This window comes from Mobula birostris, chromosome 7 (assembly GCF_030028105.1).
Source record: "Mobula birostris isolate sMobBir1 chromosome 7, sMobBir1.hap1, whole genome shotgun sequence".
NCBI lineage: Eukaryota > Metazoa > Chordata > Chondrichthyes > Myliobatiformes > Myliobatidae > Mobula > Mobula birostris.
In genome coordinates this window covers 5,211,535-5,230,189 of record NC_092376.1, presented here as the reverse complement: position 1 = coordinate 5,230,189, position 18,655 = coordinate 5,211,535, and the positions used below count along the sequence as shown (strand labels likewise).

Sequence of the window (18,655 nt, the reverse complement as noted above, 5' to 3'; positions counted from 1 at the left end):
GGCTTAAGCCAAAAAGAGATTTAATTTTTCTAAAGGTAGGCTCAGTAGATTTAATTTAAATAAAGGTTGTAAATTGATTTTAATTAATGCTATTTACAAAATGAAAATTTATTGACGATGTTGAATAGTAGAGTTACTAAAAGCCATAAGCCAAAGCAATATGAATAAAATATAGCCTAAGACACAATTTTATACAAGACTTTGAAAAAACATTTTCTTACTAAGTGACATGATCAGGCTCAAATACAGGCCTAGCAAGTGCAACCTGTGCTTGTTGTTTGCCAGAGACTCGGCACAATGGAATAGGACAACTTGGATCACCAGTCCATTTAAAACCCATTGATAAACCCCTTTCATTGTAAAGACGGGCATTTTTGTGTCCGCTGTTGCACTAGAGCAGTGAAATGACTCTGATGATTGTAAATCTTCATCATTAACCTTATCAGAATTACCTGTAGGCCTAGGATCAGAATCCTCCTCTTCTACCTCACACCTTCTCTTCAAAAATCACCTGTCTTTAGAATGAAAATTTCCCTCCAATTTTCTACTACACCGGTAGAGTTTGATCGCTCCCATAAGTCAGTCACTGGTGCATCAGGGGAAGTTGGGTGAAATAATCAAATCACACACAAGATAAAATCTTCAGATGCTGGAAATCCAAGCAATGCACACAAAACGCTAGAGGAACTCATTAGGCTAGGCAGCTTCTATGAAAAAGAGTATAGTCGATGTTTCCGGTTGAGACCCTTCATCAGGACTGGATGAGGAGTCAGAATTAGAAGGTGGGAGGAGGGGAGGAAGAAACACAAGGTCATAGGTGAAACCGGGAGGGGGGCAGTGCTGTTTCTCGCATCAATGCTGAGTTTGTCAATTTCATCAACTTTGCCTCCAACTTCCACCCTGCCCTTAAATTCACTTGGTCCATTTCTGACACCTCTCTCCCCCTTCTCAATCTGTCTGTCTCCATCTCTGGAGAAAAACTGTCTATCGACATCTTTAATAAAGCTACCGATTCCCACCCTGTCTCCTGTAAAAATGCTATTCCCTTTTCTCAGTTCCTTCTTTTCCGCTGCATCTGTTCACAAGACCTGGCTTTTTCCCCCCTTGACATTTGAGATATCTTCCTTCTTTAAAGAATAGGGTTTTCCCTTTTTCCACCATTGATGCTGTCCTCACCCGCATCTCCTCCACTTTCAGGATATCCATGGTCACCCCATCTTCCCACCACCTTAACAGGGATAGAGTTCCTCTTGTCCTCACCCACTACCCCATAACATATGATTCTCTGCAGCTTTTGTTGTCTTTAATGGGATCCTATCTTTTCCTTCCCACCACCTACTCTCTGCAGGGATCACTCTCTCCATGATTTCCTTGTCCATTTGTTCCTTTCCCCCTTTTCCCTCTGGACACATACCCCTACGAGCAACAGAAATGCTACACTTGCCCATTCACCTCCCTTCAGGGCCCCAAACAGTCCTTCCAGGTGAGGCAACACCTCCCCTGTGAATCTGCTGAGATCATCTGTTGTGTCTGGTGCTCCCGAAGCGGCCTCTACACTGGTGAGACCTTACGTAAGTTGGGGGACCGCTTTCTCGAGCACCTCTGCTCCATCCACCAAAAATGGAATTTCCCAGCGGCCAACCATTTTAATTCTATCCTCATTCCCATTCCGACATGTTGGTCCATAGCCTCCTCATTTATCATGATGAAGTCACTCTCAGGTTGGAGGAGCAACACCTCATATTCTGTCTGGGTAGCCTCCAACCTGATCGCATGAACATCGATTTCTTCTTACAGTAATTTTCCCTCCCCCTTCCTTCTTCTTCTATTCCCCACTCTGTCCTCTTACTTCCTCACCTCACCCCAGAGCCCTTCCTTCTTCCCTTTCTCCCATGGTTCACTCTCCTCTCCAAATAAGATTCCTTCCTCTCCAGCCCTTAACCTTTCCCATCCATCTGGCTTCACCTATCACCTTCCAGCTAGTCCTTCTTCCACTCCCCCCACCCTTTTATTCTGGCATCTTCCCCCTTCCTTTCCAGCCCTGATGAAGGGTCTCAGCCTAAAATGTCAACTGTTTATTCATATCCAAAGATGCTCCTTGACCCGCTGAGTTCCACAAGCATGTTGATCACTCTTTGTCCAGAACTTCCCCTTGACCTTACCGCCGTGGGTGACCACACCAAGAGGTCAGCACTGGATGGCTAAACTCCAGATAGAGTCACTCCCGGGAACCCACAGAGCTCTCCGATATGAGAAATGAAGATCTTTGGAAGGTATTAGTGAGGAGAGGGCATGTCCTGTATTGTGAGGGTCCACAGTGATGAATGCCACCTTTCTGGGTCATTGTCTTCTAAAGATGTCCTCTTCCATCTCTCCTCAAAGTGGCAATGTGAGTCACTAGAAGGTAGAAAAGATATATTTACTTTCCTTGCTGGCGATGTTGAGTATAGGCAATGGGAGTTCATGTCACAGTTGTCAATGCTTTGGTTTGGCCACAGTTGGAATACTATGTGAAGTTCTGACTGTTCCATTTTTACAGGAAGGACATGGTGGTTTCGGAGAAACTACTTTCTTAGAAATGTGCATAGATTCAGCAAACTATCTAAAACTTTGACAAACTTCTGTAGACGCACGGTGTAGAATATCCTGACTCTTTCCATAATGACCCGATACGGAAATGCCGATGCCCAGGAACGGAAAGATCAGAAAGCGGTGGAACAGCCCCGTCTATCAGAGGAAAAGCCCCCACCCCCACCACCACTGATCACACTTACAAGAAGGCACCATCCATCATGAATTGCCTCACCAGCCAGGCCTGTCATGGTCCAGTCCAAAATCCGCATTCCGGTGCACGGTCCGGTCTGCGGACTCTGGGTCTTCCGGCTCTCCCTTGTTTCAGTTGCACTTAACCGTAAGCACCTGATGCTCATCTTGAGGCTGGGAATATAAGTGGCCCTGGGATCGAGTGTGGTTGCTGGGTTGTCTCGTCAGTCTCCCCTTGGAACAACTCACCGGTGGAAAGCTAGTGCAGTCATCGAGATATGGATTTGGCTGTTCCGTAGCCCACCCAGGTTATCGGCTGCCTCAAGTCTTGGAGCCACCCGGGACCTAGCTCCCTTCCTGTCCCTTGCCTTCGTCGGGTAAGCCAGGCCGATTGCCATTACCCTGTGGTTGATTCTGTCCCTTCCTGTCCCTTGCCTCCGTTGGGTAAGCCAGGCCGTTGGCCGTTTGCCGTTACTCTGCGGTTAGGTCTGTCCCTCCCTGTCCTTGCCTCCGTGGGGTGGAGTCCCGTGGCCTGCCCAGGAGTCCCCTTGAAGTATCCTTGACCTGTCATATCCTCATATAGTCTCCAAGAACTGAGCCTACAAGAACCCAAGCCTCGTCACATCTTCTGGCCTCCAAGAACCCAAGCCTCGTCACGTCTTCGCCTAGTTTTGGGGTCTGAGCCTGAGGCAAGACCCAGTCTCTGGCTTGGAGTCCAAGCCTATGCTCTTTGTTCCCAGTCCCTCGTCCTGGTCCTGCTTCCCTAGCCTAGTCTGTGTTCTTGTCCCTACTCCTAATCTGCATCCTGTCCCATCATTTAGTTTTGTCTGTTGCTAGTACTTCAGTGTCTGTGTCTTGCATCTTTGTCTGTTCCTAGTACTTCAGTGTCTGGGATGTCAGAGCTAAGTTTGCATCTGGGTCCATTCCCAGCACTCTCCTTATGCCAAGGCTATGCTCTCTTCTCGCTGCTGTCATCGGGAAGGAGCCACAGGAGCATTAGATCCCACACCACCAGGTTCAGGAACAGTTATTACCCTTCAACCATCAAGCTCCTGAACCAACGTGGATAATTTCACTCTCCACAATAATGAACTGATTTCACAACCTATAGCCTCACTTTCAGGCACTCTACAACTCGTGCTCTCAATTATTTATTTATTCGTTTGTTTGGGTTTGTATTTACAGTTTGTCTTTTGCACACTGGTTGCCAGTCTTTGTAGTTTTTCACTGATCCTATTGTATTTCTTTGTTCTCATGTAAATGCCTGCAAGAAAATGGATCTCAAGTTAAACTCAGAGAAGAGGTTCGCCAGGACTCCAGGGTAGGATCTACAAGAGGAGGTTGGAAATACAAACTGGGATGTCAGAGCTAAGTTTGTTTTCTTTACGCAGAGAGTAGAAGGTGTGTGGAACATCCTGCCGGGGTGCTGATACAGGCCAGATGCATTAGGGACATATTTGTAGGGTTGTTTGCCGAGCTTGGATGCTAGGTCGTCAAGGTGACATCATCAACTCCTGATGAAATGATGGCGACCAACCTCCAAGCTCAGCGAACAACCCAACACACACACAACAACCTGAGCTCCCAATCCGCTCTCTCGTTTCAAACACTAGGGACATTTAAGAGACTCTTAGGCACACGGATGAAAGAGAAATGGAGGGCTAGGTGGGAGGGGAGGGTTAGATTGATCCTAGAGGTCAGCACAGCATTGTCGGCTGAAAAGCTGAACTGTATGTGGTGTGGCGTGTTTTCTGTGGAGTGGCGGAGACTGAGAGGCGAAAAGTTGAATCTTTTCTCCTCCCGGGTGGAACCTCAAAAACGAGAGAGCAGGGGTTAAAGGAAAGAGGGGAGAAAAGTTTAAAAGGAACTTGCGAGGCAAGCACTTTTTCATTTACATGGAGAGTGTTTGGGGCCTTGGAACGGGTTACAAGGGGAAGTGGTGGGGACAGACACAATGACAAGGCTTAAAGAGAACACAAAATCACATCATTATTCATTCTGGTTGAGTAGTTCAGCACTCTTTTATTTTGTATTCTCCTTTCTGTAACTATCTACATATATACTGTATACAAAACACGGTTGTCCGGGCTTAATGTGTCGTGATGAGATAAAGATCGAGCGCTCGGGATATCCACAGGTAAGGTCAGTCACAGAGTCATAGAGCACTACAACACAGAAAGCAGCCCTTCAGCCCATCTAGTCCATGCCTAACCATTAATCCGGCTGGTCCCATTGACTTGTACTCAGACCGGAGCCCTCCATATCCAAATTTATCTTAAATCTTGTAATCAAACCCGCAACCACCACTTCCGCTGGCAGCTCATTCCACACTCACCACCTTCAGAGTGAAGAAGATCCCCCATCAAGTTCCCCTTAAACATTTCACCCTTAACCCATGACCTCCAGGTTGTGTTTCAGTGTCTCCCACTTCGCCGGGAGTTGAACAAAATCTGACGTCCTCCCTCCATTGCAACGTCACAGCAGCAACAAGTTGGCAGGACACGTAGCTGACGGCTTACACGATCAGTGGAAATAATATCAAAGTTCGGACATCATGTTACAGGGGGTACAAAATATGATTGAAAGAGTACAAATAAAATTTACAAGGATGTTGCCGGGGCTTGAGGACCTGAGTTATAGGGAAAGTTTGAATAGGTTCGGATCATACAGAGTCACAGGGTGGAGACACGTCTCTACCAAAGGAGGTGTAAGGTGCTCCTTCCCTCCGCTAGCCTGCAGGTCACCCTTGGGCAAGGTGTAGCACCTGCTTAGCCCCCCCCGATCAGGGTCACCTGAAGTCATGGGAGCAGGTGGTGGATGGCCATATGAGAAACTGGTGCATATCACAAGTCCTGGTTATGTGACCACTGACACCAGGCAGACAATCTCTGAAGAGGATTGATAATGGCTGGGGTCACCAGTCTTGTAAAGACACTGCCCAGAAGAAGGCAATGGCAAACCACTTCTGTAGAAAAATCTGCCAAGAGTCATGGAAAGTCCACAATTGCCTACATCATACTACACGGCAGACAACGAATGAACATAAAGGTAGGTTCATCAGGACTTTTTGACACATTGGCCTTCATAAATCAGAGTATAGGAGTTGGAATGTTATGTTGCAATTGTATAAGACATTAGTGAGGCTTAATTTTGGGTATTGTGTGCAGTTTTGGTCACCTATCTACCTTCAATAAGATTGAAAGAGTATGGAGTAAACTTACGAGGATGTTACTGGGACTTGTGGACCTGCGATATGGGGAAAGGTGTAATGAGCTCTTCAGGCCAGAGAGCGTTGGGCTCCAAGGTTTTTTAGAACACCTGAATTGGTTACTTGCTGTTTAACAAGAGTCATTAATCATTTCGACTTCCTTGTGTTTTTCTCGAGCAGCTCACTCTTTGTAATGTCGTTTGCCGGTGCTTTCTGTTTAATCATGTTAAGTTGATGTGACAAGCTTGGGGATTCTGTGTTACTCGTAGTATTTAAGTGGACGACAGATTAGCACTAATGGCGGGGTCCTAGTTCTGAGAACATCACTTCTCGCACAGTCGCTCAGCCGAACCACCAATGTTCTGCTGGAATTATTATGAATAAACTCTGGTTGCCATCTCTACATCAGAGACTGTTTTTCCTCCACACTTGGGTTCTAATATTGCCAGAGCATTGAGACAGTTAACAGTTTATTCCCTGGAGCGTAGGAGAATGAGGGGAGATTTGATAGAGGCATGCGAAATTATGAGGGACATAGGCAGGGTAAATACAAGAAGGCTTTCTTCCACTGAACCAGTTTTGGTGAGACCAGAACTAGAGGTCAAGGATTATGAGTGAAAGGAGAACCTGGGGGGTATCACCTTCACTCAGAGGGTGGTGCAAGTGTGGGACATTTAAGAGAAGTTTGGATAAGTACAAGGATGAGGAAGGGGTGTGGAGGACTATGGTCCAGGTGCAGGTTCAGGTTGATGGGGCTAGTTCAGCATGGACTAGATGGGCCAAGGGGCTTGTCTCTGTGCAGTTGCACTCCATGGCTCTAAAATGTTGGTTGGGTTGCCCTTGTGTCACGTTGTAGGATGGGAGTGGTTGAGCGAGAGAGGGTGCAGGAAAGACTGACAGGGATGTTGTCTGGATTGGAGGGCTTGAGTGAGTAGGGCTGGTTCTGTTTCCTCTGGAGTGACAGAGACCGAGCTGATTTGATAGTGGAGAATGAGAGGCAGAAATAAGATCGAAGGCCAGAATCTGTTTCCCAGGGCAGGGAGCTAAAACTAGTGAGCAGAGTTTTAAGTTGAGAGGGAGGAGGTTCATAGGGGATCAGAGGAGTAAAATTTTACACAACGAGCAGAGACAGGGTAGTGTGGCGCTCAGCAAAACACTTCACAGTGCCAGCAACCAGGATTCAGTTCTCCCTGCTGTCTGGAAGGAGTTTGTACGTTTTTCCCATGACCACATGGGTTTCCTTCGGGATTCCGGATTTCTCCCATGTTCCAAAAACACACGGATTAGTCAGGGTTAGTAAGTTGGGGGTATGTTATGTCGTCACTGGAATGCAGGGTGACGTTTGTGGGCTGATCCCAGCACAATCTCGGACCATGTTGGTTGTTGCCACAAATGACCCACTTCACTCTATGTTTCTGTTACAACTAAAGCTAATCTTTATCTTTGAAATACTTAACCCCTGACTCAGTTAAACCCTCCACAGGACCTCTCCATTCCTCTACACAGAGTATTGAGTGTAGAGGCCTTGGAGAGGTGCAGAAGAGGTTGGTCCCCTTATCCAAGAAAGGATGTGCTGAAATTGGAAAGGGTTCAAAGGAGGTTCACTAAATTCATTTCAGGATTGAATGGCTTGTCATATGAAGAGTATTTGATGGCTTTGGGCTTGTATTCACTGGAATTCAGAAGAATGAGGGGTGGCCTCATTGAAACTGATCAAATAATGAAAGGCCTTGATAGAGTGGATGCGGAGAGGATGTTTCCTATGGTGGGAGAGTCTTAAGATTAGAGGGAACAACCTTAGAGCAGAGGGGTGTCCTTGTAGAACAGAGATGAGGGGGAATTTCTTTAGCCAAGGAGTGGTGATTCTGCGAAAGTATTTGCCAAAGCCACCTGTGGAGGCCAAGTCATTAGGGATGTTTAAGGCAGAAGTTGGATAGATTCTTGATTAGTCAGTCTAGAAAGTACACAGGGAGAAGTCAGGAGACTGCGTCTGAGGGAAAATGGATCAGCCATGATGAAATGGCAGAGCAGACTCGATGGGCCTAATTCTGATCCTACATCTTGTGGTTTTACAAGGAAACTTGATAGAGGATATGAGCTATAACAAGGGGTTAAACAAACTTGGGTTGTGTTCTCTGGAGCAGCAAAGGCTGAGGAGAGATCTGATAGAAGTTTATAAGATTATCCAAGACATTGATAAGGTATTCCCAGGGTGGATATTGCAAATACTGAAGGACAAGCATTTAAGCTGAGGGGAGATAAGTTGAAAGGAGATGTTGCTTTACCCAGAGAGCGCTGGGGTCCTGGAATGTGCTGCGTGGGGGTGCTGGGAGCAGGTGCGATAGAGGTGTTTAATAGACTAAAGAAATACTTCACAGATAACATCGAAATCAGCCTGAAGAATTTCAACGGTACGTCTGAAAACTGGGAAGACATTGCACTCCATGGACACAGCTGGAGAAAATCTGTTCAGGAGGGAGCTGGGCCACATGAGAACAATCTCCACTGTGCCCCGGAGAACAAGTGGCAGCTGCTAAAGGACAGGCTGATCAATCAAAGACCCAGCCACCGCTTACACCTACCCACACTGAACCCCAACATGTGGAACCCAGATCAGACCCTACAGCCACCTGAGGGCCCACCAACAGACAACACCCAGGAGAACATCATGGATAGGGATCATGTACAGGTAGAAGAGATTTAGTTTCCTTTGGCATTGGGTTTGGCACAGATTGTGGGCCAAAGGGCCTGTTCTCTGCTCTAAGGTGGGGGCAGAGGGGGGAGAAGGATGAGTGACAGATTCAGGGAGGTGGTGCACATCTGCAAGGTGACTGACCTCCTGCCCATTTCAGTAAAAACACAACCAGGATTGCCTTAAAGAGACAAGGAAAATCAGTCAACAATGTTAAACACATCCACGCCCTGTCACCACCCAGGGAACCGGACACAACCTCCCTGAAGTTCACGAGAATGATCTTGGGAATGAAAGGTTAATGTGTGAGGGGTGCTTGATGGCTTTGGGCCTGTACTTGCTGGAGTTCAGAAGAATGGGGGCGGGGATCTCATTGAAACCTATCCAATATTGAAAGGTCTAGATAGAGTGGATGTGGAGAGGATGTTTCCTATATTGGGGGAGTCTAGGACCAGAGGGCACAGCCTCAGAATAGAGGGGCGTCCATTGAGAACAGAGGTGAGGAGGAATTTTTTTAGCCAGGGGCTGGTGTATCTGTGGAATTCATTGCCACAGATGCTGTGGAGACTAAGTTATGGGGTATATTGAAAACAGAGTAGTCACGGCATCAGAGGATTCAGGGAAAGCACAGGGGAATGGGGTTTGAGAGGGATAATAAATCAACCATGATGGGACAGCAGACCACTCGATGGGCCAAAGGGCCTAATTCTGCTCCTACGTCGCACGGTCTGATGGGAACGTTAGCCGCACTTTTTTCTGGATTGTGTGTGGGGTCTCGTTGACCTGGCTGGTTCCAGGGACTGCCCCCCCCCCCCCCTCAGTTCAGACTGTCCTCATCGCTGCTGTCCGCCTTCTCGTCCTTGGCCTGGAGGATTCCGCTCTCGTCGATGTTCTCTAGGGAATCGGCGTGCTGGATGGAGAGGTCCGAGAGGGGGATGGTGGGCAAGTTGCTCTGTTCCGGATGGATCCAGGGCTTGAAGGAGGGGTTGTGCTTTCCTTTCCATTCAGGATACTTCAGGCAGGCTTTGTAGATCTTCTTCATGGCCTGAGTCACAGAGAGGAAACAGGGAACTCGAGTTAAACATCACAGGTCAAGTCACACATCGACACGCAACTCAACACACAAGGGCAACAGCCTCCCACAGCTCACACTCTCCCCCCTCACCGCCTCTCCCCACCCACTGAATCCCCTCCCACAGCTCACACTCTCCCCCCTCACTGACTCTCCCCCCCTCACCGCCGTGGTAAACCATATATATATATATATATATATATATATATGTATGTATGTTGTAACTGGGTTACCTGTCCGGACGTGCCCCTCTGCTGACCACCCCTGTGGCTCCTCCCACAGACACCTGAATAAAGGTGATTTCGCCTTGCCCCTCCCCCTCAGTCCTGGGGGCAGACCCTCACCATGGAGGTCATATTGTGCAGCGAATAAAAGCCTTTCAGTATTTACCCCTACTTCAGTCTTTTGGAGTTATTGAAGGTGTTTCACCCCCTCACTGACTCTCCCCACCCACAGCCCAAGGACACTCTCTCCCGTCACTGACTCTCTCCACTGACCCACCACCCTCCTCTCAAAACCTATTCAGCTTCCTTAGGTTCTTTTATGCATTTCAGTTGCTAAATAAATGCAATTTTTTTGTTGTTGTTGACTGCTGCACATTGGAACTCTGTATTAAATCATCTCCAACAATAAACACTCCAGGTGTGATTGACAAACCAAATTCCCAATCACCTCCAGGAGTCCAGACTGCAATTCCTATTTATAGGAGTACTGCCCAATCACAAGCCACAGTATAGTCTACAAATGTGACTGACAGGTCAATTGCCCAATCACCTCCAGCAGTGGTCTCTAACCTGATGGCATAAACTTTCATTAACATCCGGTGGTTCCTAGCCACCCCTCTCCCTCTCGTTTATCATGACCCATACGGGTTTCGCTAGCGCACCTCCTCCCCCTCCCATCACCTCTCCCTGGCTCCCCTCCTCTTTCCCTCTCCCCCCCGCCAGCCCCGGCCCACTGACCTCACATGGGAACAGCCCCCATCACTTTGCACCATATTGTCTGCAGCACTGCACTCACTCCTATCAGTCATAGAACACTCCAGCACAGAAACAGGCCACTTGGCCCGTCGAAGCAGTGCTGGACTCTTCTTCTCCCTACTCCCATCAACCTGCACCAGGACAATAGACCTCCCCAACCCCCTCACCGGGACCACAGACCTCCGTACCCCTCCCACTGGGACCACAACCCTCCCCACCACTCCCACCGGGACCACAACCCTCCGTACCCCTCCCACCAGGACCACAACCCTCCACCCCTCCCACTGGGACCACAGACCTCCGTACCCCTCCCACCGGGACCATAGACCTCAGCATCCCTCCCGCCGGGACCACAACCCTCCCCAACCCTCCCACCGGGACCACACCCCTCCACCCCTCCCACCGGGGCCATAGACCTCAGCACCCCTCCCACCGGGACCATAGACCTCAGCACCCCTCCCACCGGGACCACAGACCTCTGTAACCCTCCGCCAAGGAGCCACCACCCTAATTTTGTAAGAAATAGTGTTCTAGAAACCACACATTGTTGAATTACTGATCATCCTGCAGGCTTCAGGAGTCAAATCCCAGGTCATGACGGGTTGAACACAGAACAGTACCGCGTAGCGCAGGCCCTTCGCCCTGACGATCATAAGCTGACCTTTCAACCTACCCCAAGATCAATCTACCCCTTCCCTCCCACATAACCTGCATTTACCTATCATCCATGTGCCTACCTCAGAGTCTCTGAGATGCCTCAAAAGCAGGGGCTCCCAACCTGGGGTCCATGCACTCCTTGCTCAATGATATTGGGCCATAGCATAAAGAAGGTTGGGAACCCCCATCCGAATGTATCTGCCTACACCAGCACCCTTGGGAGTACATTCCATGCACCCACCACTCTGTATAAAGAACTTGCCTCTGATATCCCCCCCCCCCCCGGTACTCTTCATCTTGTATTGCATTGTACTGCTGCTGCTAAGTTAATAAATTTCACGACACATGCCGATGATATTAAACCTGATTCTCACTCTGATTGATTCCTCCAATCACCACAGAATTATGCCCCCTCCTATTAACCATTTCTGCCCTGGGAAAAGGTCGCTGGCAGTCCACTCTATCCTCCTTCGCTCCAAAGAGAAAATCCCCAACGAGCTCAAAATTATTATCAAAGTTACGTCATCCTGAAGTTCATGTTCTTGCGGGCATTCACAGTAGAACAGAGAAACAATAGAATCAATGAAAAACTACGAAGAAAGACTGACAAACAACCAGTGTGCAAAACAAACTGTCCAGACACAAAAAAGAAACAAATAGTCACAATAAATAATTATAACCAATACTGACGAAATCTCTTGTCTCTGCAAAGTCTTTCACAATCTCACGGCTACAGCTGAGGCTGTGGTTCCTGAAACCCAGTTATTGCTGAGATGTAGGGAACTCAAGTGGCCAATTTGTGCACCGAATGCTCCTGGTTGGACGATGACTAGATTATATACTCTGTATCGACGCACCACAGAAAGCATCTATCCAAATGCATCACCGCTTGGCACGGCAACCGCTCTGCCCGTGGTCACAAGCATCTGCAGAGAGCTGCGGACCCAGCTGATGAGCAAAAGAAGCCAAACTGCACAAATACCAAAAAAAAACATTGAGATGGTGAGTTACAGACGCCTCAAAAGTGAGTCCTTAGGTCGTAACAGATCAGTGCTGAACATAGACCATAAGACACAGGAGCAGAAGTAGGCCATTCAGCCCATCGAGTCTGCTCTGCCATTTTATCATGGCTGATCCCAGATCCCACTCAACCCCATTCTCCTGTCTTCTCCCCATGACCTTTCATGCCCTCGCTAATCAAGAACCGATCAATGTCCACCATAAATGACTTGGCTCCCACACCATCTGTGGCAATGAATTCCACAGATTCACATCCCTCTGGATAAAGAAATTCCTCCTCATTTTCAGTTCTAAGGCTGTGCCCTCTGGTCCTAGACTCCTCCAGCAAAGGAAACATCTTTTCCACGTCCACTTTATCCAGGCCTTTCAATATTGGATCGGTTTCAATGCGATCCCCCTTCATTCGTCCAAACTCCAACCAGTACTGGTCCGGAGCCACCAAACACTCCTGATACATTAACCCTTTCATTCCCGGGACCATTCTCAGGAATGTCTTCTAGACCCTCTCCAATGCCAGCATATCTTTTCTCAGATTAATAGTGCTCTCAATACTCCAAGTGCGGTCTGACCAATGCCTTATAAAGCCTCAGAAACGATTCCCTCGTTGAACCCGAGTCCCGGCACCATTCTGGTAACTTTCGAGTTGGTTACCCAACGTTACATAAGTGTGGTACTCACCTTGGGGGCAAGAAGATGCCAGGAGTGGTTCATCACCCACTTTGGCAACGAACCTTCGAGGAAAAGAAACCACGAATTAGCATCTCAAGCACCAACAAGACCTGCACCAGTGACGTGTCCCAGTGTCTCTCCCTGCTCTGGGTCTCACCCCGGCCCTCCCAGTACCAGTCTCTCAGTGGCTGACCCTCCCCTCTCAGTGTAGAGCTCCCTATGGAGGCCATGGACAAGGAAGAGATTCTTGGCTCCCTAGGTGGACACAGGAGAGTTCCCGGAGATTATCCAAAGGGCGGGGATGATTCCCCTCAGTAACACAGTGGACGAGTTACCCAAAATAAAAACAGAGCGCTGGAAACACGAGGGGGAGGGGGGAGATGGAAGAGAGAGAGGGGCAGAGAGCGAGAGAGAGGAAGGGGTAAAAATGTGTCGGCACAAGACACGGCTGGAGGCAATGGGAGATACAAACAGCTGGAGGAACTCAGGGGGTTGGCGATCGAAGGAACTGTCGATGTTTTCGGGTGGAGACCATGTATCAGGTACCAGATGGTCGGTATATAGAATTAGGGAGGAGTGGGTTGGGGTGCACTAGGTACCCTGAATCACTCCAATCTTCCCTCCCCTCCAAGGACTCTGTCCACACTTCTGGCTGCCTCAGACAAGCTGATAAAATAATCAAAGACCCCACCCCACCCCAGACATTCTCCCTCTCCCCTCTCCCATTGGGCAAAAGATACAAAAGCCTGAAAGCACGTCCCACCAGGCTCAGGGACAGTTTCCACCCCGCTGTTATCAGACTCTTGAATGGTTCCATCAATAACATGGACTCTTGACCTCACCATCTACCTCGTTATGATTTTGCACCTTATAGTCTACCTGCACTGCACGTTCTCTGTAACCGTAACAGTTCATTCTGCATTCTGTTATTGGTTTTCCCTCGTGTTAGAGTGCTACAGTTCAGGGCCAGAATCAGGTTTAATGTCACTGACATATGTCAAGAGATGTGTTGTTTTGTGGCAGCAGTACAGTGCAATACATGAACATTACTACAAATTGCAATAAGGATGGAAAATCAGTAGATACAGTAGTCCAAAGAGAAAGCAAAATAGACAGGTCCTGATGAAGGGTCTTGGTCCAAAACGTCGACTGTTCATTCATTTCCCTAGATGATGCCAGACCTGTTGAGTTCCTCCAGCATTTTGTGTGTGTTGCTCCAGATTTCCTGCGTCTGCACAATCGTTCGTTTCTGAAACAGTGAGGTAGTGTTCACAGGTTCATGGTCCATTCAGAAATCTGATGGTGGAGGGGAAAGAGCCGTTCCTAATGCGTTGAGTGTGTGGTTTCAGGCTCCTGTACCTCCTCATTGATGGTAGCAATGAGAAGAAGGAACGTCCTAGCAGATGGAGGCCCTTCATGAGGGAGGTCACTTCCTGAAGGTTTGAGTAACAGCACAGAACAGGCCCTTTGGCCCAACTACAATATACCTCACTGTACTGGTATTTTAGAAAGTTCTATACGGATAGCAGGCAGATGGTGGTACGGTGAATAACGTAAATGGTTGTCAGAGGTTACTACAGGATATTGAGAGGATGCAGACCTAGACTGAGAGGCGGCAGACGGAGTTCAACCTGGAAAAGTGTGAAGTGATTCACTCTGGAAGGTCAAACTTGAAGGCTGAGAACAGGGTCAATGACTGGATTCTGAGCAGTGTGGAGAGACAGAGGGATCTTGGGGTCAATGACCATAGACCCCCCAGGGTTAACACATAACTTGACGGGGTGGTACAAAAGGCCTATGGTGTGCCAGTCTTCATTAGTCGGGGGGATTAAGTTCAAGAGCTGCGAGGTGAGAATGCAGCTCTATAAAACCCTGGTTAGACCATGCTTGGGAGTATTGGTCACCTCATTAGAGGAAGGATTTGAAAGCTTTAGAGAGGGTGCAGAGGAGATTTACCAGGATGCTGTCTGGATTAGAGACCATGTCTTACGTGGAAAGGTTGAGCGAGCTAGGGGCTTTTCTCTTTGGAGTGAAGGAAGCGAGAGGTGATTTGATGCTAGGGATGCAGTGCCTATGTTGGAACTGATACGCACAAAAAGAGTAGGCAACCAGGGCTTCTTGTGTCAGTTGGTTCTAGGTCCCAGCGTACATTTCTGATGTTGGTCTTTAGCCTGCAGGACCCCCTTTCTACTTCGTTAGGAACTTGAGAAGATTTGAAATGTCACCAAATTTCCTCAACACCAAATCTCCTCAAACAGAAAATCCTAAAAAAGTAGCGGATATGACCAAGTCTATCATGGGTAAAGCCTTCCCCACCATTGAGCACATCTACGTGAAGTGCTGTTGCAGGAAAGCAGCATCCACCATCAGGGATCCTCACCATCCAGGCTATGCTCTTTCTTGCTGTTGTCATCAGGAAGAAGATGCAGGAGCCTCAGGATCCACACCACCAGGTTCAGGAACAGTTATTACCCCTCAACCATCAGGCTCTTGAACCAAAGGAGATAAGTTCATTCAACTTCACTTGCTCCATCATTGAAATGTTCCCACAACCTATGGACTCACTTTCAAGGACTCTTCATCTCATCTTCTCGATATCTATTGCTTATTTATTTATTTATTATTCTTTCTTTCTTTTTGTATTTGCAAAGTTTGTTACCTTTGCACCCCAGTCGAACGCCCAAGTTGGTGCAGTGTTTCACTGATTCTGTTATGGTTATTATTCTATAGATTTATTGATTATGCCCACAAGAAAATGAATATCAGGGTTGTATATGATGACATAAATTTACTTTGAGCTTTGAACTTCAGAAACTTCCTACAGATCGTACTGTGGAGAGCATTCTGACTGGTTGCATCACCGTCTGGTACGGAGGGGCCACCGCACAGGATTGGAAATAGCTGCAGAAGTTGTAAATTCAGCCAGCCCCATGATGGGCACTAGTCTCCCCAGCACTGAGGACATCTTGAAAAGGTGATGCTTCAGAAAGGCAGCATCCATCATTAAGGACCCCCATCACACAGGACGTGCCCTCTTCTCATTGCTACCATCAGCGAGGAAGTATACGAGCCTGAAGACACTCACTCAATGATTCTTCCCCTCTGCCATCAGATCTCAGAATGGCCCACGAACACTCCCTCACTGTGCCTCTACTTTGCACTAATTGTCTATTTTCCTCTCATTCCTACCATCAGGGAGGAGGTACAGGAATCTGAAAGCGCACCCTCAACATTTCAGAAACAGCAGCACAGTACCGTGGCAACTGGAATTCTGGCCGCAGTTTGTAAGGAGTTTGTACATTCTCCCCGAGACCACGTGGGTTTCCTTCGGGTGCTCCGGTTTCCTCCCACTGTCCAAAACTCCAGATTACTAAGTTGTGGGCATGCGATGTGGGGACCTGAAGCATTGTGACATTTGCAGGCCGCTCCAGTACACCCTTGGACTGAGTTAGTCATTGACACAAATAGCCCATTTCACTGTGTGTTTCAACATAAATATGCAAGGCTTATTGAGAAAGTCAGGAGGCATGGGATCCAAGGGGACATTGCTTTGTGGATCCAGAACTGGCTTGCCCACAGAAGGCAAAGAGTAGTTGTAGACGGGTCATATTCTGCATGGAGGCCAGTGACCAGTGGCGTGCCTCAGGGATCTGTTCTGGGACCCTTACTCTTCGTGATTTTTATAAATGACCTGGATGAGGAAGTGGAGGGATGGGTTAGTAAATTTGCTGATGACACAAAGGTCGGAGGTGTTGCGGATAGTGTGGAGGGCTGTCAGAGGTTACAGCGGGACTTTGAGACAATGCAAAACTGGGCTGAGAAGTGGCAGATGGAGTTCAACCCAGATAAGTGTGAAGTGGTTCATTTTGGTAGATCAAATATGATGGCAGAATATAGTATTAATGGCAAGACTCTTGGCAGTGTGGAGGATCAGAGGGATCTTGGGGTCCGAGTCCATAGGACACTCAAAGCAGCTGCGCAGGTTGACTCTGTGGTTAAGAAGGCATATGGTGTATTGGCCTTCATCAATTGTGGGATTGAGTTTAAGAGCTGAGAGGTAATGTTGTAGCTATATAGGACCCTGGTCAGACCCTACTTGGAGTACTGTGCTCACTTCTGGTCACCTCACTACAGGAAGGATGTGGAAACTATAGAAAGGGTGCAGAGATTTACAAGGATGTTGCCTGGATTGGGGAGCATGCCTTATGAGAATAGATAGAGTGAACTCGGCCTTTTCTCCTTGGAGTGACAGAGGATGAGAGGTGACCTGATAAAGGTGTATAAGATAATGAGAGGCATTGATCGTGTGGATAGTCAGAGGCTTTTTCCCCAGGGCTGAAATGGCTAGCTCGAGAGGGCACAGTTTTAAGGTGCTTGATGTCAGGGGTAAGTTTTTTATGCAGAGAGTGGTGAGTGCTTGGAATGGGCTGCCGATGACAGTGGTGGAGGCGGATATGATAGGGTCTTTAAGAGACTCCTGGATAGGTACATGGAGCTTAGAAAAATAGAGGGCTATAGGTAACCCTAGGTAATTTCTAAAGCAAGTACACGTTTGGCACAGCATTGTGGGCCGAAGGGCCTGTGTTGTGCTGTAGGTTTTCTATGTTTCCAAGTTTCTAAATATGACAAATAAAGCCCATCTTTAAGATATTTTTCCTTTAGAAATTCTTTTCTCTCAGTGTCAGATTTCTGATCAGAAACAGAATCTCTTTATTGCCAGTAAGTGAAACATACCAGAATTGATTGTGGTTCAGTGCCAAGCATAAATGTGGGGTGGCATGGTAGCCTAGTGGTTAGCACAACGTTTACAGCATGAGCGACCTGGTTCAATTCCCACTGCTGCCCGTAAGGAGTTTGTATGTGGGTGCTCCGATTTCCTTCCACAGCCCAGACCCAGTACATTTAGGTTAATTGGGGTTTGCTCAAAGCGCTGTATTACAACAGAAAATAAATAAAACACAGGACAATAACAGACAACGCAGTAGCAACCAACAATTTACAAGACAACAGTGCAAACAGCCACGAGCAGTCGACAATTAGTAGAACGGTCACATGTGCAAATATCAACTTATGGTAAATAAATAAGGACTTAAGAAAGATACAGTAATTGTCCACAGAACAAGGAGAGCAGGAAAGAAGTTTTACACAGATGCTGTGCAAACACAGCCAGGGTATTACACATGAGGGAGTTTTGTTGAGAAGTTGAACAGCTACAGGAAAGAAGCTTCAGAAATTACATGTAGTCCTGGAGGTGATGGACTTGTAACGTCTCCCTGTTGGCCATTTGGGTGAATGGGTGACTGCTGGCTGGGTGGCGTCAGCAGTCATTTTTCCAGCTCTTTTCTTCACTCTGGCGATGAACAGGTCTTTTAATGTCGGTGGCTGACAGCCGATGATCTTCTCCACTGAGTGGACGCTCACTGCCACCTGGACTTGGAGAGGGAGGAGGTGGCAGGAACCCAAACGGTGACAGAGGTGGTCACAACACTCTCAATGATAGCTGAGTAAAAATTCATCAGGAGTCCTGAGATGCTGAGTTTTCTAAACTGCTGTAGGTAGAACAATCTCTGCTGGGTTTTGCTAGTGATGAGTTC

At 47.7% G+C, this 18,655-nt stretch overlaps 1 protein-coding gene across 1 annotated transcript in view; it reads right to left on the bottom strand.

Annotated features, from left to right (window-relative positions):
• Nucleotides 1-4,749: 4,749 nt before the first annotated feature.
• Nucleotides 4,750-18,655, bottom strand: part of stard10 (StAR related lipid transfer domain containing 10) — a 53,660-nt gene continuing 39,754 nt past the window's right edge. The window contains exons 5-6 of the mRNA XM_072262523.1: nucleotides 13,071-13,123; nucleotides 4,750-9,708 (exon numbers count right to left, since the gene is read on the bottom strand). Of these exons, the coding sequence (XP_072118624.1) occupies nucleotides 9,481-9,708; nucleotides 13,071-13,123 (281 nt within the window). The 3' untranslated portion in view covers nucleotides 4,750-9,480. The remainder of the gene's footprint in view (nucleotides 9,709-13,070; nucleotides 13,124-18,655) is intronic.